This window comes from Harpia harpyja, chromosome 14 (genome assembly GCF_026419915.1).
Source record: "Harpia harpyja isolate bHarHar1 chromosome 14, bHarHar1 primary haplotype, whole genome shotgun sequence".
In the NCBI taxonomy this organism is placed as follows: domain Eukaryota; kingdom Metazoa; phylum Chordata; class Aves; order Accipitriformes; family Accipitridae; genus Harpia; species Harpia harpyja.
In genome coordinates, this window is record NC_068953.1 from 37,409,326 (window position 1) to 37,432,327 (window position 23,002).

Below are 23,002 nucleotides of genomic sequence, written 5' to 3' on the forward strand. Positions count from 1 at the left end.
GAGGCCTAGAACATAACATCCTTTCAGGTTCTCTTCTGCCCAGCGCTCGCTGGGGTAAAAGTGCCACCGTGTCATTAACATAGGGAATAAAGAAAGTTTAGGGTAAAAGGGTATTGTAAATTATCAAAAAAAAATTACTTCCTTTCATGTGACTTGAATGTAATTAAATAAAGCTAAATGCATCTGGAGTTTGTCTTGGCTGAGGAAGATTAAATGCAACGCAGCAGTCAGCTTTGTATGGAAATGAAATGCAAGCTGCCTTTTTGTGACCTAAGGAGGCCATTTCAATGTAAAGCCTTCCTACCCCTATAGAACCAAGCCTTTAAGTTCCCAACATCTGTCGTCATCGCTTAAGGACAAAGAAATCCCAAAGCGGGGGGTCATTACTGTTCTTATTTGCTATTAAGCCTTGATTATACTCAAGGAGAGCTATATATCGCATAGGCTCTATGTCACGTGTTGCGTCATGTAATGAATTTTTATTTTTTTTTAAATCTTGTGTTTAATTGCGTCTCGAGTTCTCGTGCAGAGCAGCCCATCAGCGGGGATGTCGCTGCCTCTGCTTGCGGCAGCACAGGCTGAGCGTGAGAGGGGGCACGGAGGAAGGAGCTGCAAGGCCCTTTACAGGGTCATGCCCATCTCTTCTCTTTCCCAGTATATAACAACTAAATAGTTTTATATTGCCGGTATTATTTTGATAACAAATACCTTATACTGTTCCGTGTGATATAGCTCCCTTAAAGCCCTGTTATGGGTATGCACATGTAAGTATACACGCGCACATGTATGTGCACTACCAATTATTCTGTTCGTATCCCCACAAGCTGAAGACCGTCAGAGCCCTCGCTGCCCAGGGAGGTGTAATGCCAGCCCATGGAAAGGATCAGGCCCTCCCCATTTATTTCTAGGCAGGAGGAGATGCAACAGCCAGGTCCCCTGACAAACCCAGGGGAGTTTGGGGTGGGTGGGATGGGAATGGTCCTGCCAGAGCTGTGTGCGGGGTGGGGGACATACAGCCTCTGCCCCAAGGGGTGGGGGGCGTTGGGGGTGCCGTGGGTGCGTTAGCAGAAGAGGAGGGTAACCAGGCAGGGGAGCAGGTCACAGCACAGATCAGGGTGGTTGTAATCCCTGCCAGCACACGTGCTGGGAGGGGAGATGCTGTTGCGGGGGGGTGAGGAAGAAGAGGGAGGTGGTTGGGGTGGGAGGGGGCTCCCATGGCAGAGTCTGCACCCAAGCAGTGACACAAATATACCCGGACAGACACACAGAGCATGTAAACAGGCACATGGGGAGACCATGTGCTGCTTCGCTGCCGGTGGTGGAGAGCAAGCCCGGAGCAAAGGCACACGCCAGCCAGAATGCGTGCACACACACACACACACGGCCACACACGCACAGTTTTCCCACGGGGGATCTTTCCAGCCTTGCCTTCATTTCCTGGAGTGCTCAGGAGGAAAAGCCAGAGAGAGAAGCTGGAGAGGTGAACGACACCGAACGGTGACGGGAATGGCTTTGTACATCACGCTAAAAATAGTCCTCGTGATAAAGTCAATCGCGGAGGGGGAGGAGGTGCAGGCAGCGCACAGATGCTGGCGAGGTCTGCCAGGGGTTCGGAAGCCCGCACATCAAGGATAGAGCAGAAGGAGCCTTGCCGGGCCGTAATTAGAGCTGGTAATTTGCTCCAAGCGGCACTGAGGGAATTAAGCAGCGGGCAGCTTGGGAGCGGGCCTGCCCAGGCATGTTACACCCCCTCCTCTTGGGATGGATGCTTTGCAACCCTGGGAAATGGGAAGCAGCGAGCAATCGCTGCAGCTGGAATTGCGCTGGGAACAGATGGGCGCTCTGGTTGCCTTTGAAGTGAGTTTGGGTTTTTTTGTTTGTTTAGGGAGAGAAAGGCTCACCGCATCTCTGTGGCTCTCCGGGTAAGGGGGAGAAGGCAGGCAGGGGCCGGGATGTGGGGAAGGCGCTCAGGAAGAGCCAAAGCTGAAGGAAAGCATCCCGATGGAGAAGGGAGAGGGTATCCGCAGGGAGCAGAGGGCAGCGACAGGCTGCACCGAGAGGGAGCCAGAGCCAGTGCTGGAAGAGATGCTCCAGCCAGGGTGACCCCAGTGGGTCCAGGGCAGGGGGAGTCGTGATGGATAGGGAAGGAAAAGCAAAGCACGTGTGACTTCAGAGATCATCTTTTCACCTCCTGCAGCTTCTGCACAGCAAGTCAGTGCCGGTCCCAAGCACTCCCCAGCCTGGCTAGCAGATACCCCGTGCCGGCTCGGGATGCTGAGCTCCAGTCTGAGCTGGGATCCTCATCAGCGAGGCAGAGGGGAGAGGCAGCCCAGAACTGGAGGCTGAAGTTTCAGGAGCTTTTTAAACCCTGTGTGTCTGTCCTCCTTGTGTGGCAAAGGTGTAGGGAGAGGTGAAGTCCATTTGTGCTATTGCATGGGCACCCCAGAAAAAAAAAAAAGAACTCCCTGCCTGCTCTTGCCGACAATGATTCACGCTGTGAACTTGAGGCGGGATGGGAGCTGACACAACTGGGCCCAGCTCCGATCTCCTCGTCGCTGATGGGAGGAGGAGGAGGAGGAGGAGGAGGAGGAGGGGGACATGTTGTGAGCCAGTACCCAAGAGCCTCAGTAGCCCCTGGGTGTCACACAGGAGCCGGCAGCTTGTCCCCTCTGCCCACGCTGGGGCACAGGCTGCTGCTAGGTTCACAGCTGATGGAAACAGCCCCAAAATCCCTGGGGAGAAATCTCCTAGTGGGACACAGGTTGTCCTTGGCTGCACATCACCAGGCTGCAGCCCAAAGCGAGGGGGGGCACCCAGAGACGGGGGTCAGGAGCAAACAGCCCTTAATGGGGGAAACTGAGGCACAGACCCTGGCGGCAGGAGGGGCTTGGTAGTTAAGCTCTCCACAGCGCAGAACGGAATTTCTTAGCACAGTCCTCTCGGCATCCTCCAACTGCATCGCGGAGAATGCTGAGGATGCTGGTATGGCACCAAACACCCCCCCCCAAAGCCCCCCTCCTGCCCATGGGACCGGGCACAGTCCCAGAGATCGGCAGTGTGGTGCCATTTAGAAGAAAACCAAAGGTCTAAATGAGTTTTTGGTTTTCTCCCCTTTTTTTGATGGCTGGCAGGGGTCCGTCGGCCAGCGGTAACCCGGGGCAAGGGGACTGGAGGGGATGCGATGGGCGACTGGCCCAAACCTCCTCCCTGCTCGCTGATATCTACCATCACAGGAAGGTGCCGGGGTATTTCTCGCCATTTCAAAAGCCATGTTTCTTGCAGGCTTTGCCTGTAAATGACTTTAATCTTCATAAGCCCAAAAAGTAAAGCTGCTTATATGGCTGGAGCCTGCTGGAGCACTGGGAGGAACTGGAGGGGGGGATGTGGACAAAAGGAGGGGGGGTTAGCCCATGGGAAATGAAACCCTACGGTGGATCGAGCCCCATCACATCCCTGTCCTGTCCCCTCTGGGGTCAGGAGCACTTGATTTCTGTAGCTACTGCCATCTCCCCTCCGCACCAGAGGGCTCTTGAAGGGTGAGTCACTCCATCCTCCATCCCACCCAGACCTGAGCCGTGCCTGCTGTCCCAACACTCCCTATCTTTTCCTTCGATTCCCCCCACCCCAAGATGAATCCCAGTCTCAATCCTGGCCCAAAACAGACCGAGAGCTCCCAACTCTGGCTTGCAAACCAGGCAGCCGGTAAAGCCGATGCCCTGCGCATCGTTTAACGCCGAATAATTCTCCATGGATGAAGAGAACTATTTTAAACCTGTTGAGCCCTGCGTGCTAGACGCCACCTCCACCCAACACCCTTCAAGACAGCAGGGACTCCGTGGGGACACCTCCTTTGGGACTGGGGGTCCGGGACACGGGGGTCCCGCTGCATAGACGTCTTTAGCCCCTTGGCTGAGACAACCAGGGCAGGGAACAAGGCCCACAAGGTCCAGGGATCAGCCCCAAAATGCATCCCCAGATCTTCCCCTGCCTGGTCCAAGCATCTCCAGGGGTGGAAGATAAAGCCCGGCTTAACGGGGAGCTTTGCCATCACTTGGCAGCTTCATCACTGTCACAGCCTCGCCAGTTCTCATGGGTGGGACGGAGGCAAGGGATGCCCAGGCTGCTCATCCCAGCTATGGGGGGACCCCGAGCAGAGATGGGGGGACCGTCTCCACCTTGGACCCTGCCAGGGGATCCCAGGATCCCCAGAGCTCTGTGTGTCCCTCCCCAGGGCTGCATCCCATGGGAGCAGAGCCGGAGACAGAGGGGCGGTGAGGCGGGATGTGCCGCGTCCGTATGGAATGGTTTTTTTATTACAGTTTTAATCTCACAGTCGGTAGCATTACATGAGAATAAAGCACTGGACAGGACTGGAAAAAAAGGCCTCTGGAGACAGCATGCAAACATTGCAACGAGTTTAAAGCAAAACAACCCAAAAAAAAGCGTCTCGCGGGGACGCGGCCGCGCTCTCCCAACCGGGTGGCGAGTCCAGCGTCTCCCCTTTAACCATCACTTCTGTCGTTGGGGTTTCCTTTTCATGTGTCCGTTTCATTGGCTTATTTATTTTATTATTATTCTTCTTTTATTAACCTTCTTCTCTCTTTTTTTTTCTTTTTTTTTTTTCTTCTTTTAATTACATTAAAAAATAAGATTCGTACTTTAGTAAAACACCCAGCGCTCAGCTGGGCCCTGCTTGAAATAATAAAAAACAACCAAAAAAACCAACACCCCTCCCCGCCCCCCCACCCCCAAACTGAGAAAACAAAAAAAACCAAAACACCCCAAAATCAAAAAAAAAAAAAAAAGAGCCTGGGAGACCAAAAAAACACCAAAACCTGAAGGAAAAAAAAAAAAAAAAAAAAAAAAAAGGCTGATTTGGAAGTTTGGAAGTGACCGGGAGAATTGTAGCGGGGGAAAGACCCCCGGGGCTCCCTCCCGGCCGCTCCTGGTGCTGGGGCCGGGCAAGGGGGTTGCCCACACCCCGGTCACCCCCCCCCCCCCTTAGCGTGGGTCCCCTCCGGCTGCCGGGGTGGGTGAGCCCCCCCCTCACAGGTAGAGCTCCTTCTCTTTGATATGCACTAGCTGTTCGCGGAGCTGGTGGAAGGACGGCCGGTGGCCGGGGTCCAGGGTCCAGCACTTCTTCATCACCTCGTAGACGACGGCAGGGCAACCGTCGGGAGCATCCATCTTATAGCCCTTCTCCACGCGGGGTACGACGTCCTTCAGGGGCTGGGGGTACAAGGGATGGGTTTCAGGACGCGGGGGCCTGGGTTCTGCCACCACCCCCCCCCAAACAGGGGCTCAGCGCCCCCCAAAAACCAGCCCTGAGGGGACGGGGGTGTCCTCACTTACGATTCTCGGGTAAGGCACTCGCCCGAAGGAGTAGATTTCCCAGAGGAGGATCCCAAAGCTCCACACATCTGACTTGGTGGAGAATTTCTGGAGGGAGGGGAGAGAAGCCCCGTGAGCGGGCTCAGGCAGGGATGGGGGGCAGCAGATCTTCCCCACCCTCCGGGCAGCTGGTTTTGGGGGTCAGAGAGTGGGAACCGGGGCTCAAACACCATCTCTGCATGGAAAATTTGGGGCAGCCTGGGACGGACCCCTTTCCTCCAGCCTCCACCACATCCTCGCAGCCTGGGACCCCCCCCCCTTCTCCGCTCACCCACCTTTTCTCTAAGTGCTTCTGGCGCCGTCCACTTCACCGGCAGCTTCCCTGTGTCCTGCGTGGAGGAGGCTTCCTTGGTCAGCCCAAAATCGCTGACCTTCGCGATGTTGTCCTCCGAGACCAGGACGTTCCTCGCCGCCAGGTCCCGGTGGACAAAGTTGTTGGCTTCCAGGTACTCCATGGCTTCACAGACGTCTCTGGTTGGGATGGGAGGGAGAAGGGGGTTAGTGAGGTGGCCCCAAAACGCTGGTGGGTGCAGGTCAGGGCGGTGGGCACGGCCAACCCTTGGTGCCTCGCCCCATACTTACAAGGAGAACTTCAGCAGGCAGTCTGCACCGAGGACCGACCGTCCGCGCGACCGCAGGTAGTCTACTAGGCTGCCCTGGAGGGATGGAGAGAGATGGTGGCATCAGGGTCAGCATCCCACCGGCTGCCCCCTCCCACGTGGGGCAGGACCCGGGGACGACGTCCCTCCCTTAGAGCCAGCAACGGGACACGCAACGGCACTGCCACCTCCAAACACCACGGTGGCTCCAGGGAGAAGCCATCCAAGGCGGGATGAGCCAGCTGGGTCTGCCAAGGTGAAGCCCTGGGACCCCGGGAGAACGGTGCGGGGAGGGGGCAAAGGGGACAGGTGCCCAGGGTGGGGGTCTCACCTTGGCCATGTACTCGGTGACGATGTAAAGGCCGCTCTTCTCTTCCACGATCACCCCCAGGAGCTGCACCAGGTTGCTGTGTCGGAGCTGCCTGTGTGGCGCAGGAGGGCTCAGGGCAGGGTTTTGGGGAGAAGGTGGGGGGGAGGGCTCCCACGGTCCCCGCAGGGCATCGGGGACCACCCGCCTCTGCTTGTACAGACAGAGGTGCCCCCTCCCTTGCGTTGTGCCCCCCGCCCCGTAACACTTACGTCATCACGGACGCCTCCGCCAGGAAGGCTTGCGCTGTGGCGTCGTTTTTAATGCACTTCACGGCGACTTTGTTCCCCCGGTAATCCCCCAGCATCACATCTGCGGGCCAGGAGAGACAGGTACGGGAGGCACTGGGAAGCATCCCGGCCTCCCGGGGCCCCGCCATCGCCCCGGGGGGGGGCTGCAGAGGAGGGGACACGGGGCTCACCTCCGAATTCCCCTTTGCCAATGATCTGCAGCAACTTGAGGTCCTTCATGTTGAGGGCCCAGCCGCCTGCGTGGGGGAGAAGGGAGAGTGAGGGGGTGCTGGGGGGGGGTCCCCAGGAACCAGGGAAGGGGCATGGCCACTCACTGCGGGAGAACTCGTCCTGCGCTGCCACCGTCCCCTCCATCACCTTCGGTTTGATGAGGCGGGTGCAGAGCCCGTCCGCGTCCGTGGTGTAATGCTGGCGGGGGGGGGGGAGAGACGGGGCTGAGAGGCAGGCCTGCCGCCGGGGTGTCACGGGCGATGGTGTGGGTGACACCCTGGGGTGGGGTGGGGGGGTCCCCGCCGAGGCGATGCCGGGCTCTGGGATCCCACCAGGTGGCAGCACGAAGCCATGGATGGACCTGGTGGGGGGCTCGGGGGGGGGGGTCCCTGTCCCTCCTCCTCATCCCTCTGTCCCCCCGCACATCCCGTCCCGTCCATCCATCCATCCAGCCACCCCCTTCATCCTGCCCCCATCCCTCCCGCCTTGCCCCAGGGGTCTGTCCCCAGCAGCCCCCAAGCCATGGGGTTGGCAGAGAAGGTCCCACCACCTCCAGGGCTCCAGACCCTCAGCCTCGCAAGCTCTGACCCACACGTACCCCCCCCACCCTCCAACCTCAAACCTATGGTCCCCAGCTGGCCGGGGACAGGAGCGGTGGCAGCTCCTGTCGGCAGGTGAGACCTCACCTCCACCAGCTGCATGAGGTTTTCGAAGTAGACCTCCTCGTCGATGCTCAGCTTGCTGGAGGAGTAAATGATGCGGTAGTGCTCCACCTTCCCCTCGCAGCTGACGCACAGGGTGTAGTCCCCGGGGTAGTTGGTGCTCTCCCGCACCAGGAAAAGCCCCGTCTCCGGTGGGTACAGCAGCCGCTCCGCCTGCTCCCGTGTGATCTTCCCGTGAAACCACCTGCAACGGGGCGCGTAGGGCAGGTCAAGGACCGGGGATGTGCCGGCCGGACCCCCGTGGGGCTGCGTTTGGGGGGAGATGGGGACACGGAGCAGGCTTCATCCCTGCCTGCACGGGGCCAGCTTGCCAGCGCTCCTCCTTGCTGCCCCCACGACACAGCTCCTGCACGGCATCCTGCTCCCCTCCTCCTGGTCCCCAGCCCGGCACTCAGCCCCTCTGCACACTCTCGGGGGCTTCCCACAGCAGCCCCAGCTCCTCCAGACTGGGGGGTCACTGGTGGCTCTGGGATGCAGCAGGGACGTCAAAACCATCCATCCACCCATCCATCTATCTATCTGCCCGCCTATCTCCTATTCCTCCCATACAGACCCCATTCCAACCCCGCTTCTTTCTCCCAGCAGCCTTTACGACCACAGCTTTGGCTAAAAGACCCATTTTGAAATGCAGTCCAACCATCCATCATCTTCCCGGCTCTGCAGGCAGCTCCGAAGGCGCTCAGAGCTTTCCCCAGCAGCAGCGGCTCCCAAATTGACGCTGTTGGGAAAGCCCAAGCCCCTAGCCCCTTCTCTGCCTTTCAACCTCGCGAAGCCCTGCGAGGGATCTCGCTTCTGTTGGGAACACGGGGTCAACTGGGTCTTTGGTCTGACACAGCGGGGATGCTCCAGACCAAGCCAGCTCCCCCCAAATTCACCTAGGCAGAGTCCCTGGTGGATACTCACGGCATGAGGCTGAGCTTGATCCCAGCTTTCACTCCTTCCCGCTTCTGCACATAGTTAGCGGGGATGATCCCCTCCCGGCCCACCTTGTTCTTCGCCTTGTACCAATTGGGATCCTGCGGGGACAGCAGAGATGTCACGACGAGCCCGTGGTCCCTGGAGATGGCAGCAGCCCACCAAAGGAGCCCACGGGGGGTCTCGGCGCTGCCCCTCCTTTCCCAGGCAGCTGCCTGCGCGTCCCCAAGCACCCTGGCACCCTCTGCCTGGCTGCAGGTAGGACGGGGTGGGCAGGACACAGCTGCAAAGGTCAGGGTTAGTGCTGGGGCCAGCAAACCCCGATGCTGGTGGCCCCACGGGGGGTCACTGCCATCCCCTTCCCAGGTTGCTGGGCATCCCGGAGCGCCCCAACCCATGGCCCCTCTCTTTTTCTCCCCCAGCGCCGAGCGCAGCATCGCTCCCCGATTGCGAGCCTCTCCCCTCCCTCCTCTGCCTCCCAGGAGGCACTCGAGAGGCTTACATTTCGGAGAAACCTTAACTAACGAGGCCGTGAATTAATTAACCAAACACATGGCCCGATTCCTGCCCTGCTGGCTCTGCGGGACTTCCAGCGGGACCAGGGGATCCCACCGGCAAGGCAAACGCCGCGTGTCGCAGGATGCAGGGATGCTCCCGGCATGGGGGGCAGTGGCAGCAGCCGGGGGGGGGTGCCAATGGGAGGCGATGGCCTTACCTTGGTGACAGCCACAATGGTGAGGACGTCTCCTTTGCTGAAGGGCAGGTCCTGCTCGGCGGTACCATGGAAGTTGTACTTGGCGATACATTCTGTACCGGACGGCCAAACGGCCTGGCCGGGGAGAGGGGGACGGTGTCAGAGCCCGGCTGGGCACATCTCCCATCCCCGGCTCCACTCGACCCACGGGGACCCCCCCCTCCCACGGGCACGCGGGGCTGCTGGCCCTCTGATGCAAACCCAAACGGGATTCACTGAAACTAGAAGCAGTTTGGGGGATCTGGGGCAGCCCCAGGAGCTCAGACGGTGATTTTTGGCTGGGGTGGGGACAGAGAGGGAGACACACACACACTCAAAACCGCAGGTCCCCGCGGTGGGGGACGGGGACAAGTGTCCCCACGTCCCTCCTGAGCCCTGGGGCCAGCTCTGAATGGCTCCATCCCCACCTCTCCTCCCTGCCCGGTGCTCACCTGCATCCCTGACATCCTCTCAGGAGGTTGGGGGGTGCGAATCTCACAGGGGGGGACACGTCACTTGGTACCATGAGACCTGCAGGGGGAAAGGATGACTGAGAACCCGGCACAGTGGGGAGGGCTGTGTAAGGACGATGCACAGGCAGCAGTCCCCCCCCCCCGCAGAGGATGCTCCCTGGGCCGTGTGAGCATCTCTTCTACCGCCAAGAAGGGAACAGGTCTTGTCCGATGCGCTGCTTCCAAAACATCCCCAAACCAATGTGAAAGTGGGAGCTCCAGGTCCGCTCAGCTCCCCCCCGCAGCCAGGGACCAGACTGGTGCGGAGCTGTTCACCCGGATTATAAGGTATTTGCACGGATACCGCTTCTTAAGAGCAGAGGTTTTACGTGCTGCGTGGCTCCCGCAGCATCTGCGTCAACGATCCAAGGAAAAAGCAGTATGGTATGGAGGGACAGAGGTGCCTGAGGACAGGAAGGGAGCAGAGACAACCTCCAGGAGCAGCTGAAGCCCGTTCCCCAGCCCAGGGTGGTTGCTGCACCGTGGTGGCCAGCTGGGAACCAGCAGTGAGAAGCTTCAAACCCTCTGCCTTGCAAAATCCCCCCGGCCTCACCCTGCAAAGCCTCCTCCACCCATCTTGGGGGGGGCTGCCAGCAAGGCGGTTCACGGTGCCTGCAGCACCAAGGGGGAAACTGAGGCACGGGGTGGTGAGCGGATCCAGCCGGCGAGGAGCAGCTCTCCCGAGCCCCACGTTCACGCCTCAGCGAGCATCCCGGTCCCCTCCCCGGCAGCACTGGGGGCTACGCAGCCAGAGCCCCGCTCTTCCGCAGTGCCTGGTGACCCACGTGTGGAAACGTCCAGTCCCGGGAGGTTCCCAGGCCCGGGATCCAAAAGAAATAAAAGAAATCTGTTCCCTGCAGGAGAAAACCCATCGGCACTCGGGGACACAGGAGCTCCCGCTGGCTCCTAAATCCCAGGGGGATGCACGGACCGGGGGTGCTGTGCTCCCCTCCGGCAGCACCCCAAGGCCCTGGGCTGGGTCGCATCCTGCCCCGGCGCGTGGGAGGGGAACAAACCCGGCTTTATTCTCGCCGCTTCGACCCCCGGGAAGAGATGAAGTCACCGGCCCCGGCATCAAACCAGGCTTTCTTGGACCGGGGCACTGGGGTCGCGCTGGGCCGGGGGCACGGCGCGGGATGCTGGCAGGGCATCCCTGCTCACGCACCCCAAAAACCACCCAGGTATTTCTTAATTCATCATATCAATTCAGGGCCATCAGCGGTCACCGCTCCCAGCCCTGCTGTCAGCAGCTCAAAATATTTTGGGAAGGAGGAACTGAAACGAGGGGCAAGGCCGCCAGAGATGGGAGGAGGAAGAAGATAAGGGGCAGAACCGGGGGGAGGAAGAGAGCGGGTGCGATCGCGGCCCTGTTTCCACTGCAGCCATGCCTGGACGCCTCCGGAAAAGGCGTCACGCTGCCACCACCTCCCTCACCTTCCCCCAGAGCGGGGCCAGGCCACGAGTCGCTTTAGTTTTGGCATCAGAGAGCAGAAATCGAGGCTCAGACGCTCACCCTAAGGACAGAGTTTGGGGACCCAAAGCTGAGCACTGGGGTTTCCAGCAAAGCCCATCACTGCGGCGTCTGGGCCCCGTGCATCGGGTCGGTTTTCTTCCCAGCCAGCCCTGGGGCTGTTGAAGAAGAAAAGCCTCTGGAGATGGCACCCACACCCAACTTGATGGGGACGCTGCCACGGAGGTGGCCAGGACCCAAGGGAGGGCAGTGTCGGGCAATGCTGGACCGGAGAGCATCAGCTGGGAACGCAGCCCCAAAAAACAGCCCCCAGCTCAAACTCTCTTTGTTTTCAAGCTAATTTTTAGTTAAATTCTGCATTTACACCTGGTGTGGAGCAAAAATTTCAGCGAAGGGTCTGGATACCGCCAGTCCAAAACGCAGCCTGTGAAAAACAGGGCATAAACTACACTCCTCCATCAGTCCAGAGAAGGATTTGGCTAAAGTCTGGAAGGAGCTGGTTTAAGAAGAGGTGCCCCTGCATCCCTGCGGAGGGAATTTCCCATCACCAGGGTTTTCGGCTCCGTTCCCCATCCAGCACCCCGTGGGGACGCCGAGCCCGAGCTGGCTCCGGGTGTTGCTCAAGGAGCAGCTCATCCCCAAAGCGCTGAGCCAGCGCTTCCCACCGGCCGGGCGCTCCGACGTCGCTGTTTTAAAATAACCAACGGAGAAAAAGCAGCGGGATGGAGGTTTCATCCGAGATGTGACTCCAGCTGGATAATCCCGGCCGAGCTTTGCCCACTGGTGCCAGGTCAGAATGCCGGGAAGCATCACCTGGAAGGGATGCCTAAGGGTCCCCATCCCAGGACCACAGCCCGTCTGGAGGTTGGAAGAGCCACTTTCCATGCCGCGTGAGGGCTGGATCTTTCCAACCCCAAAGGCCAGTTGTTTGGGCTTTCAGCTCACGAATGTCACCGGCATTTATATTTTATAAATGCAGAGAGGATACAAGATTTATAGCCTGCCTTTGGGCTTTCGAGCCTTTATAAAGAGGTTGGTTTTTTTTTTCTCTTTTAAAGAGGAAACTGTCCCAGCAAACCCCGCCAAGAGGAACACGCTCCAGCCGGTCCCAGCATTTTTACCTTCCTGGACCGTGGACATTCATGGCATCAGATGGTGGCATTGTTATAAATATAGCACGAGAAATTTGCTTATCGGTTTTACAGGGGGAGGTGGTTAATGGCACCGGGAACTGCCCTTTGCAGAGCTCCTGATGCCCCCTCCTATATTTCGGCGCAGACCTTCTTCCTCCCGAGGGTGACTTTTAAGCAGCAGCCTGATTTTTTTTCTTTTTAAATCGTTACCTAATTTCTGCCTCAAAGCCGAGGCTTTCCGAAGAGGAGGAAACCACACGCCCCTGCGAGCACCCAGCTCCGGGGCTGCTGCCAACCGGCCCCCCGAAGGCGCCGCTGCCTGCGGTGGCCTCATGTGACAGCCAGCGGTTCCTGCCGAGCGCGTCACCCAGGCCGGCCCTAACCTCGTGCCCGAGTTCTCTTCCGCCATCCCAGCTTATCCCTATGGGACGCTGGGTTGGGAGAAGGATGCGGTGATGCTGGCGCAGACCTGGAGCCTAAAGGCGGCAAGCTCCGGGAAAACAGCGGCATCGCCCCTTCTCTCCTAAAGCAGAGGTGCTTCCCCAAGGAAGATGCGTAGCAGCACAAGTCAGCACAAAATTAAAAAAATTAAAGAAATAGCCAGGGAGCAGCCCAAGCAGTTCAGCAGAGCCGAGGGCCAGGTTTGGCTATTTGCAGTCCTGCCAGGCGAGGGTTTCGCTCCTCCTGGAAACTCCCCGTCCCCACGGAGGGGTTCAGGGAAGCAACGGGGGTGCGCAGGGGAACCCACCAGCCTTTTCTCTGCCGAAAACCACCTCCTTTTCTTCCCCGCCCTCCGCCCGAGCATCCTTTGAGCTGCTCTGCCCAGGCACCCCGGTGAGGAACCCACCCCGGTGAGGAACCTCAGCCCAGCGCCACACCCTGAGAAGGACCGAGGTTCGTGCTCATCCCCGCTGCCTCCCTCCCAGCGCTGCTCCTGGATTTTCCTCCGGGAAGCCCATCTCGGCAGCCAAGAGCTGGGGAAGGTGGGCCGGGCAGGTACGGTGAATACCATTGCCACCCTGATAATCCAAAGGGCACCAGGGAAACGAGCTGGGGAAATCTTTCCTCTTGTTAATCGCCAGCCAAAATCGTGCTGTGCCAAACCTGTGGGCAGACTGGGACCAGCGCCCCGGGGGGAATTTGGGACCGCCAGACCGAATACCACCCGAAGAGCACCGGCACCATGGGATGGGTTGGGGAAAAGATGCCGCATTTCCATTTCAAACCCAATTAGCTGGAGGGAAACGGGGAGCAGATCCTGCCCAGCATCAGCTAAGGACGACTCTATTTAAAATACAGTTTAGTTGTAGATGGTAGGAAAGCTTCACTCCCATTGGGAATAGGCACGCGGGCGCCATCCACATCCAGCCTGCTCCGCTCATCCATCTCGCCCTCACCGAAACATCTCCCAGTGCTCAACCACCCCAGGTTCTTTAAACTTCAAAAAAAAAAAAAAACCAACCCAAAACCAGACAACATCCTCACTCTCTCCAAAAGATCTTATCGCCTGTTATTACAAGTAACACCTACGATTACTATAATCGAAAGAAAAACGTTCTTCCTTTATCTCATCAGCGAGCTGGCTGCACTCGCAGGGAGGGTTTCGCTGCTGCTCCCCCAACCCAGCCTCGACTGGGTGCCTGGCCGGGGGAAAGTGGGGGGGGGCTTCCTTTTCTTTTTTTTTTTTCTCCTCCGGGTTTTTTTTTTTTTTTCTTCTTTTAAAAAGAAAAAGAGAAGATGTTGCTGTTCAGACCGCAGAAGGTGCCTGGGGGATAGTCGGAGGGAGGTGGAGGCCCGGAAGGATGCTGTTCCCGGCCTCCCCATCGCGGAGGGGTTTTCCTGGTCCTCCTCTTTCCTACAAAAAACCTCATCAGGGCGATTTTCCGCCCTCATTACCCCACAAATCGCCCCGGCATCCCCTTCCCAGGTCCCGGCAGGTATCAGGGCGTCCCCAGGGACGGGTGCACAGCACAGAGAGGAGCGGCTGCCAGTGAAGCCGCCCCGGCGCGGGCTTGGGGCATGCCGGGATGCGGTCGAAAGGTTTTTTTGCAAACACCCACCGAAAAACGAAAAGCCGGAGGGGGAGGCAGCGGTTGCAGGGTGAAGCGCACCCCAGGACTCCCTGGGTTCGCAGGGACAGCATTCCAGGGGGGCTTATCCCGGTGCCGCTCCCCATCAGGAGGCTTTGCTTCATCACTACCATCCCGCTGATGCTCAATGAGGGATGGGAGGATGGAGACCCCCTTCTCCCAGGGATGCTCCCGAAACCTCCCGCATCCCTCCGCCACGCTTCCACGGACCTCTCCGGCCGCTCTCCGCCTTGCCAGGATCGGGACAGGCTCCTGCGTGGGTCTGGTGGGAACAAACCCCATGGGAGCGTGGGGGGCGAGATCCTCTCTGTCCCAGGAGGAAGGCAGCCATCCCCCTCCTCCCACTCCCCAGCCCTTGCACCTTTGATTTTAATTTTTTTTTACTTTTTTTTTTCCGCACGATGGCACAGCCCCTTTCACTCTCGATAAACCTCCGAGCAACAGCCGTGGCTATAAATAACCCGTCACCGCCTTATTGACCAAAAAAAAAAAACAACCAAAAAACCCTAAAAAAAGAATAAAAAAAATTGCTGCCAGCCCCTTTTGACGCCCGGACCGAGCTCCCTCCTTCCGCCCCAACCGCTCTCAAAAACCCCGCCAGCAGCTCAGGGCTCGGCCTCCCAGTATCCAAAACCGGCCCCGGCCTTTGTATCGGATGGGGATGGAGCAGGAGGAAGAGGTGGCAGCTCCCTTGCTGAGTAGCGGGTTTGGGGGGGAGGTGATAAGCCCCCCCCCCACCCCACCCCCCCCCAGGAGAAGGGGATGCTGCTGGGGTCTGGAAGGATGCGGCCCCCCCCCGGCGCTGGGGGGTGATGGGGTCCCCGGGGACAGTCGCTGAGCGGTCTGGGATGGGGTCACCCGCCAGGTCAAGCGGCATGGAGGCGGCTGAGCGTCCGTGTGTCCCCCACCCCCGGTATCCCCCCCCCCCGCTCCCCGCATCCCCCGGCCCGCCCCGCCAGGCCCCATTGTCTGGGCTCCGCCGCCTCTCCCGGCCCCGCTCCGGGGGTCGCCACCCCCAAACACGGCGGGGGGGGATACGAGGGGACACACACGCACACACACACGACGAGCACCCCCCCCCGGTGTCTGTCTCCCTCCCTCCCCATGCGGCGGGGGTCTCCGGTCCGGCGCGGTACTCACCTCCCTCCGGGCAGGGGGCTCAGCCCGCCGCCGGCTGCTCCATGCGGCGCTGCCGGGGGCCTCCGGGCTCGGCTGGGCCGGCGGGGGGGGGGACACACACGGACGGACGGGGCGGAAGGGGCGGAGGAAGCCGGAGCCGCCGCCGGAGCAGCCGCCGCCGCCGCCGCCCGGCGGGGCCGAGCCCGGTGGCGGCGGGGAGCCGGTGCGGCGGGGTCGGGGGCGGGGGGGAGTGGGAGGGGTGGGGGGGGGGTGCGGAGGGTGTAAGGGGAGGGGGGGTGGTGGGACGGGGAAGGGCGGCGGGGAGAGGGGCGTCCGCCGCCCACCTCGGGCCGGGCGAGGGGCGCGGGGGTCCGGCCGGGGCGGCGGGGCCTGCTGGAAGGAAGCGGCAGCCCGGAATCGGAGCGGCCCCGAGCAGCGCGCCTGCGCCGGCACGGCGGGGCTCGCCTCGCTTCGCCTCGGCGGGGCTCGGCTCGGCTCGGCTCGGCTCGGCTCGGCTCGGCACGGCCGGGAACGGCGCGGGGCCGCCACCTGCCGGGGACCGCCGCGCCGCCACCCGGCACCGGCACCCGCAGCCGGGGTTCGCTGCTCCGGGCCGGGGCCGGGGCCGGGGCCGGGGCCGGGGGGGGGGGGTCCGCTGGGTGGGTGCTCGCACGGGCGCGAAAGCGTGCTAAAATAATGCTAAAGCCGTGCCGAAGTGACGCTGAAACCGGTACGAATGGTAAAGAAACGACAGTAAACAAGAGTAAAATGCTCAAATAGGAAAATAGTAGCAAAGAAAGAATATCACTTGTAACGCAGCATTATAATATAATACACTAGAATATATTGTGATATGCTATACTGTACTAGGCTATACTGTACTGGACTATAATACAATACAACATAATATAATAATAAAAATAATAAAATAAATGTAACATGGTGTAATTAATATAATAATTAATGCAATGTAATGTAATATAACACAATGTAGTATATTGTAATTTAACACAATGTAATGTAGTGTAATATGATATAATATAATATGATGTATTATATAATTTAATATGATATAATATAATATAATATCTAGATGATCTTTAAGGTCCCTTCCAACCCTAACCATTCTACGATCCTGTAATATGCTATCAACAACAATGACGACGACGATAATCAAAACAATGATGGTGATAGCAGGGGGTGAAGGTGGTGGGAGTCCGGCGGCAGCATGGTGGATGGAAGGCGGGGGTAGCCCTGGGTCGGGCACGTCCCCACCATCTCCCTCCCTCAGCGTTTTTGGGAGGCCACGGGGTGTCGGAGGGGCAGCAGCACCCCGCCGCAGGCAGCTGCCTGGGCCCTGGCCTGCCTGCAAATGTGCTTTTGGTGCTGGGGTCTGTTCCAGCAAGCAAACGGGACGGAAAGAGGGACGGGAGAGAGGAAACGGCGTTTGGGCATCCCGGCACGTTTCCTTATCCACCACCACGCTGGTCCCTTGGAATGGTTGGGTATCGGCTCGATCCCCAGCGCATCCATCCCCGGGAAAAGGAACGGGCTCACGGGTGCTGGGGCAGGGCAGCGCTGCCCGGGCAGTGGGTCCGGCAGGGACCCAGGACCCCTACTCTTTCCACCCAGAGGCCGTGCTGGCTGCGGGCCGCTGGAACGCCGAAGCGCGACGGTGCCTCGCCGACACCAGGGTGGTTGTCACTTCCTGCCCCGGCGCTGCCGCGAACGTGTATGGCAAAGCAGGAAGGCCGGGCACCGGCCTCCCTCCGCTTTTTGGCTACCCTCTGCTTCTCCCTGAGCTTTGGCGTTCCCCCGCCGAGGCACGGGTGACCAAAAACCAGCCCAGCCTGGGGAGGGGGATGATGCCAGCAACTCCACTGGCCCCGGGGAGGAGGCTCTGAAGAATGTCATTGCGTGGGAAGAGATTGCGGCCAACTTCCCTGCGCTGAGCGTGATTCCCCCAAGGACGCTGGGGGGGGGGGGGGAGGCAGGAACCCTTCCCACTCGCCTCTGCCCCTCTCCTCCTAGGTGAGGGATGGGGGCTCAAAAAACAAGCCCCGAGTCCTGGCCCTGCGTGGCTGGGAGGGGAGGACGCTCTCCCTGGGATGAGGGGACTGGGAAGAGATGATGGAGATGTCTGTCAGGGGGACAAGGGGACCGCGGGAAGTCAGGGGACAGAGCCAGGGAGATCCCAGTGGCCAAGGGAGTGGGTTGCAAAGCCCAACTCGTTTTTAGGGAGCACATCCTCGCTCCTACGGCGCGTGGGAAAGAGCCTGGGACCCGCTGCTGGAGTCGGGCACCCCGGGGCCTTCGCAGCTCCAAGCTTCCCCCAGGGCCTGGCAGGTTTGCTCAGGATCGGGGAGGTGGGGAGCGGGCTCATCCTTGCACAGCCCCTCGAGCAGCGCGGTCCTGGGAGGAAATGAAACCAGCTCATGCATCTGTTTGCACCAGAAATGCACCCACAGATGCAAGCCTAAAACCACCCACTCATGCATCAGTGCACCCACCCGTGCTTGCACACGCATCAACACACCTGTGCACGCTCACAAGCACAGACGGGTGTGCAAGCACGCGGGCACGGTGTGCGCACGCACGTGCCGATGCCCAGTTGCACGCCCAGCACGCACAAACCCAGCATCAACGTTCTCTTCTCGGGGGAAAGACGCAGCCCACCGGGCTGCCTGCAGCTCAGGGCCGGAATGCTGCCTGCTCCTGCCTGCCCTCTCCCTACCGGATCTCACCCACCGGGACCATGACGCAGCCCCGATGGCTGCCCCCCCCACACTGCTGTGCAGACCCCCACCCGGGTGGGCTGCACCCGGGGGTGACACAGCCACGGGGACCAGAGACCGAGGAGAAGTGGGGGTGAGACTCGGGTTTTTCCCTCCAGGTGTTTCCATCAGCGGGTGGGAATTTCAAGCGGATTTTTTGTGCAACGGTAACTAGAAGTCCAGAAATATCCTTCCTCACAGCGCTACTAGATCCAGGAGTCCCCCCTCCCCGGGGCTGAGGAGCAGCACGGGGCTGGTGGGTCTCAGCCCTTGGGTGAAAAGACCATGCGTGAGCCCAGCCTGGTGGGGAATCATGCCTGGTCCCAGGTTTTCCCAGTCTATCAGACCTAGGAACAGGGAAATACCCCAATGACTGCACAGCCACAAATGCTCAGAGCTGCTGTCAGGGTTTTTTTTCTCCCCTCTGAAGGTCCAACCCTGAAGAAGCCTGTCCTGAGGACCACCGGCGTCCCCAGGGACGGCTGGAAGGGTGACACAGGTGGTTGTGGCCGAGACTGGGCCATGCAGGAGACCCAGAGGGGATTCCTCCAGCTGCAGCTCACTGCAATGGCCCGGCTGGGATTTCTCCTGGGAAGGGTCTTGGCTTGCAGGTGGGCGATGCCCTGGCTGGAGGGCTGGGAAAGATGGATTTGGCTGGCTGGGATGAGACGTGGGCAGCCATCTCCTTGCCTTGCACCAGGAGAGGGGGCCCTTCAGCTGGTGGGAACCAGCAGGAAAAGGCAAAAAGAAAAGGGAAAAAATTAACGCAACAGAGGAGGAGCTGAGAATAAAATCCCGACCAGACGATATTCCTTTGCTTAAGGGCGCAAACCCTCGGCAATCGCCCGCCCCGTTGATCTGCCTCTTCTCTGCATCCCCTGGCTGGTTTAGTCCCTATTGGGCAGCAGGTTTGGTGCCTCCGAGGGATTCAGGCAGCGCAGGCCGGTTGAGAAGTGGTGGGCAGGGAAAGGGGAGGGTTTTGCTGCCTTGGATGTACTAGACAGCAGAGAATCTGCAGGCAGTGGCTGGGAACACCAGAGGAAAGCCGGCGTGAAAGCTCCCAGCTCATTTGACCCTGGAGAATTCACCTTCGAGCTGAAAAACAATCCCGAAGGGAACCAGGTTTGGCTGGTTTTGCGGCTCCCAGAGCTACGGAGGTGATGGGGCATGCGGGATGCTCTGCAGGGGGTCGGTACCCTATAGACCCCCCTCCCCAAATGTGCCTCCCCTCAAAAACTCTGAGCAGGGGTAAATAAAACCCCTCGCTCGTCCATGCTCAGCAGTGAAAGATGCTCGTGGAACTGGTGTCACAGATGCCACGGGAGGGCGTTCGTGTCCCAGACCCCAGTGAAAGGGGACAAAAATGCTTCAGAAGCGCCCAAGTGAGTTAGGATCCTACCCCCCCCCCCCCGCCGAGCTGGCAGTCGGCTCTTGGGCAGCTTCTCCCTCCCACGTCAGCCCTGAAAACCCTCCTGGGTGCGGAGAGCAGCATCATTTCAAAGGCTCTCCTGGGGAGCCCTCGTTTTCCAGGATGGTTTTAATTAAAGCAGAAGGGGAGCAGGTTGGGGACGCTGCTTCTCGGCGGGTGGCTTTTCACCTCCAGCGTGGGATCAGGCTGGACCCCCCCGCTCTGCCTGGGTCCCCCCCTGGCACCGGGGGCATCAGTACTAGCCCTGCTTTACCCACCCTGATGAGGTTCAGGGAGCTGGTTTTAGGGGCATGAGAGCAGAGCTGTCAACTGGGACCCTTTATTATGCGGCCAGTTAGCAGGGGGGGTCTAGGAAGGGGAGATTAGAGCCTGTCCCCCCCCCCCCAGATCTACCCTTGCTCTGCAGTAGCAGCTGCTACCCTGCCACTGGCAAACCCAGCGCCAGCCTTGGGCGCATACAGGTGAATGCCAGCCCTGAATGCATCCTGGCTGCCAAGGCTGGGTTTGAGGAGCATCTGAAATCCCGGAGGCTTTTGGCTCACACTGCCAGCACTTGCGGGAACCGGTGGTCCCTGGCTCCGTGGGGATGTGTCTCCAGGGCTGGTCCCCATCTCTCCCCTCTTCTCCTTCCCCCCATGGAAAATCACGCCCATGCCCATGCCGGGGTGGGGGGGCAGCCAGGTTTGAGGCCATTCCCGGGAGCCCGGAGCTTTTCTCCGGCAGCGCTTTGCGTGCAGGGAGCAGTTATCTCTGCCTCTGTCATTCCCTTCTTAACCTGGGGACAAACTCCATCCTTACCTGCTTTCATGTTCTCTAATTAACAGGTACCTTGTACCTCTAATGACACAGTGCAATCGACCAGCCCAAACACCGTCTCTTTTCCAGAGGGAAGAGGGAGGTGAGGGGTGGGAGGATGAAGAAGGGTTCATACTGATTTGGGAGCCCTCACAGCACAGAGGCAGAGCCACGTACCAGGTTTAATGTGTCCAGCTCTGTTGGCTCAAGCTCTTCTCCAGCCACAGGTCCAGCCTGGGTCAAACAGAGGACCAGCATCTTCTCCAACCCACCATGGAAGGAAACTTCACCAGAGGAAGGTCCCACCAGCTCCAACACCCCAGAAGCTGCTTGATCTTGGAGGCTGAGCAGAGATTTTCTCCCCCAGAAGGCAGGAAGCAGCCATTATCCCTGCTGCGAAGTGGCTGCTCCTGGGGTTCGAGTCACGGGAGAGCCTGACTCTGTCCCAGGAGTGGAGCTGCAAAGAGAAAGATGGTGTTTGGGGTTTCATTCTCCATGGAAAGGAGCTCCCGAGGCCTGCCGGTGCAGCAGGACAAGCAGGACGTCAGGGCAAAGCCCACCATGCTTAGAGGATCTGCTGCCAGCAGCTCAGAGGGAGGTGTCCCCAAAACCACTGGCAAAAAGAAAGCACGCGTGGCTCAGAAATAGAGCTTAAGGTGCGATTCAGAGCCTTATTTTAAGCTCTAGGGCATCAAGGCATGATATTTTTGATGTCAAGGGACCGCCACCAGTGCTGGGGACAAGCAGCAAAAGGGAGACACCCAAGAGTTAATCCCCATGGGGAGATGATTCCTGATAACAGTCTCAAGGGAGAATAAACAACAGCCAAAGGAAAGAAGTTAGAAATACAGGATGTGCTTTTAATGAGGAGGGTCATTAAGTGTTGGAGCAACTCCCCTCTTCCTTCCATCTGGGAGGAAGAGCCACAAGTGGTTCCTCCAGCCCGTTTCAGGGCTGGGTACAGGCTTTCCTGGTGAGGAGATGCCACCACCCCAAACGCTGGCATCAGGCAGTTATCTCAGCTTGAGGGAGAAGGTGTGTGGCTGCCTGGACCTTTCCCTGCAGGAATGAGGGAGCTGGGGACGTCCCCTCCCTGGGAAGAGGAGCTGGAGCCCAGCTGCTCTGGCTGGTCCGCTGACTCATTTTAAAACCTACAATAAGACCAATTTGCTGTGGAGTGATAAAAGCTCCCCAGGCTTATCACCACCCTGGTTCCAGTAAGGAAATCACGGCACTTGCAGGCTACCTGGGGAGTAATTGGAGGGCTTAATTGAGGAAGATGATTAGGGGAAAGCAAAGATAGGGGAGCTGCAGTTCCTTACCTACTGTGAGCAATTGGGGCTTTCATGACAATGATCGATGGATTTGTTTATCAGGAGGAAATGGAGAAGAGGAGGTGGTGAAGAGCTGAGATCCCGCACCCCCGAAGGGAGCAGGGTGCCCCTGTCCCTTCCTCACAGAGGGCCCCTGGGTGGGGGGATCTGGGGGTGCAGCTCTGCTCCAGAGCAAAGAGCAGTGCAGAACTGGAGTACCTTGTTTGATGCTCAGCCCGTGCTCGCTGCTCTCCTCGCTGCATGCTGGGGGCTGCTAAGACAGCAGCAGGGAAAATAGCTGGCAAAGGAGCCTGCTCGGCTTTGATCTTCCAACCGTATTGCCCAGGGGCAGGCAGGATGCCCGGGCTTGGGATTGGGGTGGCTGGGATTGAAGGGACTGTTTGACTGCAGTATCCCCAGCAAGACAACTGGGACCTCACCTGGGTCACTAGGCTGTTGGACGGGCCAGGAGGTTCAAGGAGATGTGCGCACGCAGGGACATCAGACCAAGGTTTCAGGGAGTCCTCCTGCCTGTGCAGGCTGCCTGGAAGGGTCTCCCGCAGCTGCATGGGATGTCTCCATTGGCATCAAGGGGAGGGAGAGATGCCAAAAGAAGATGGGGCTTTCTAAAGTGGGGCGTTTTGCCTGCAACAGCATGAAGAGAAGGGCCGTGTGGGGAAGGGTAACTGCCTGCCCATTTCTCTCCCCGCAAGCCTCTTCCCGTCCCCTTCTCCATCCTGACATGGTGACTTTTTCTCCCAGGTCTCTGGTCTCCAGGCTGTACCCGATGCAGACAGGCAGCGGTGTCCCCGGAGGAGCCCAACGGCCCTTGGTAGATGTATCTCGGGGAGACCTTCCACCAGCAAGGGGCTGTTTCACCTCAGTAATGTTAATATTAATCTGCTTATCTGCCCTGGGGCTATAAAACCCTCATCTCCAAAGGGAAAAAAAAAATTCCCACTGTTCTTTCTTTGTATCTGCACTTGCTTATTGCGGGCCTTATCAGCAAACACAGCCAGCCTTCGGGGCAAGAGAGTCACGCAATGTCTCCAGCAAACAGGGCGCTCTGGTCCTCCACCAGCATCAGCATCGCGTGTTCCCACTGCAGCTGGAGTCACCGGGCCAAGTCCATGAGAGCCTCTCCACCCCACAGGGATGGCGTGACATGCTGCTGCCGA

The 23,002-nt window shown here is 59.2% G+C and overlaps 1 protein-coding gene across 1 annotated transcript; it reads right to left on the reverse strand.

The window, feature by feature from the left end:
- Positions 1-4,833: 4,833 nt before the first annotated feature.
- CSK (C-terminal Src kinase) lies at positions 4,834-15,642 on the reverse strand. The gene is made up of 13 exons (XM_052808708.1): positions 15,535-15,642; positions 9,641-9,719; positions 9,171-9,284; positions 8,444-8,556; positions 7,505-7,724; positions 6,923-7,016; positions 6,779-6,844; positions 6,570-6,669; positions 6,322-6,412; positions 5,974-6,047; positions 5,667-5,862; positions 5,353-5,439; positions 4,834-5,229 (listed from the first exon to the last, which is right to left on the reverse strand). The coding sequence occupies exons 2-13, from the start codon at positions 9,653-9,655 to the stop codon at positions 5,047-5,049; spliced, it is 1,353 nt and encodes a 450-aa protein (XP_052664668.1). The 5' UTR covers positions 9,656-9,719; positions 15,535-15,642; the 3' UTR covers positions 4,834-5,046.
- Between the last annotated feature and the right edge of the window lie 7,360 nt (positions 15,643-23,002).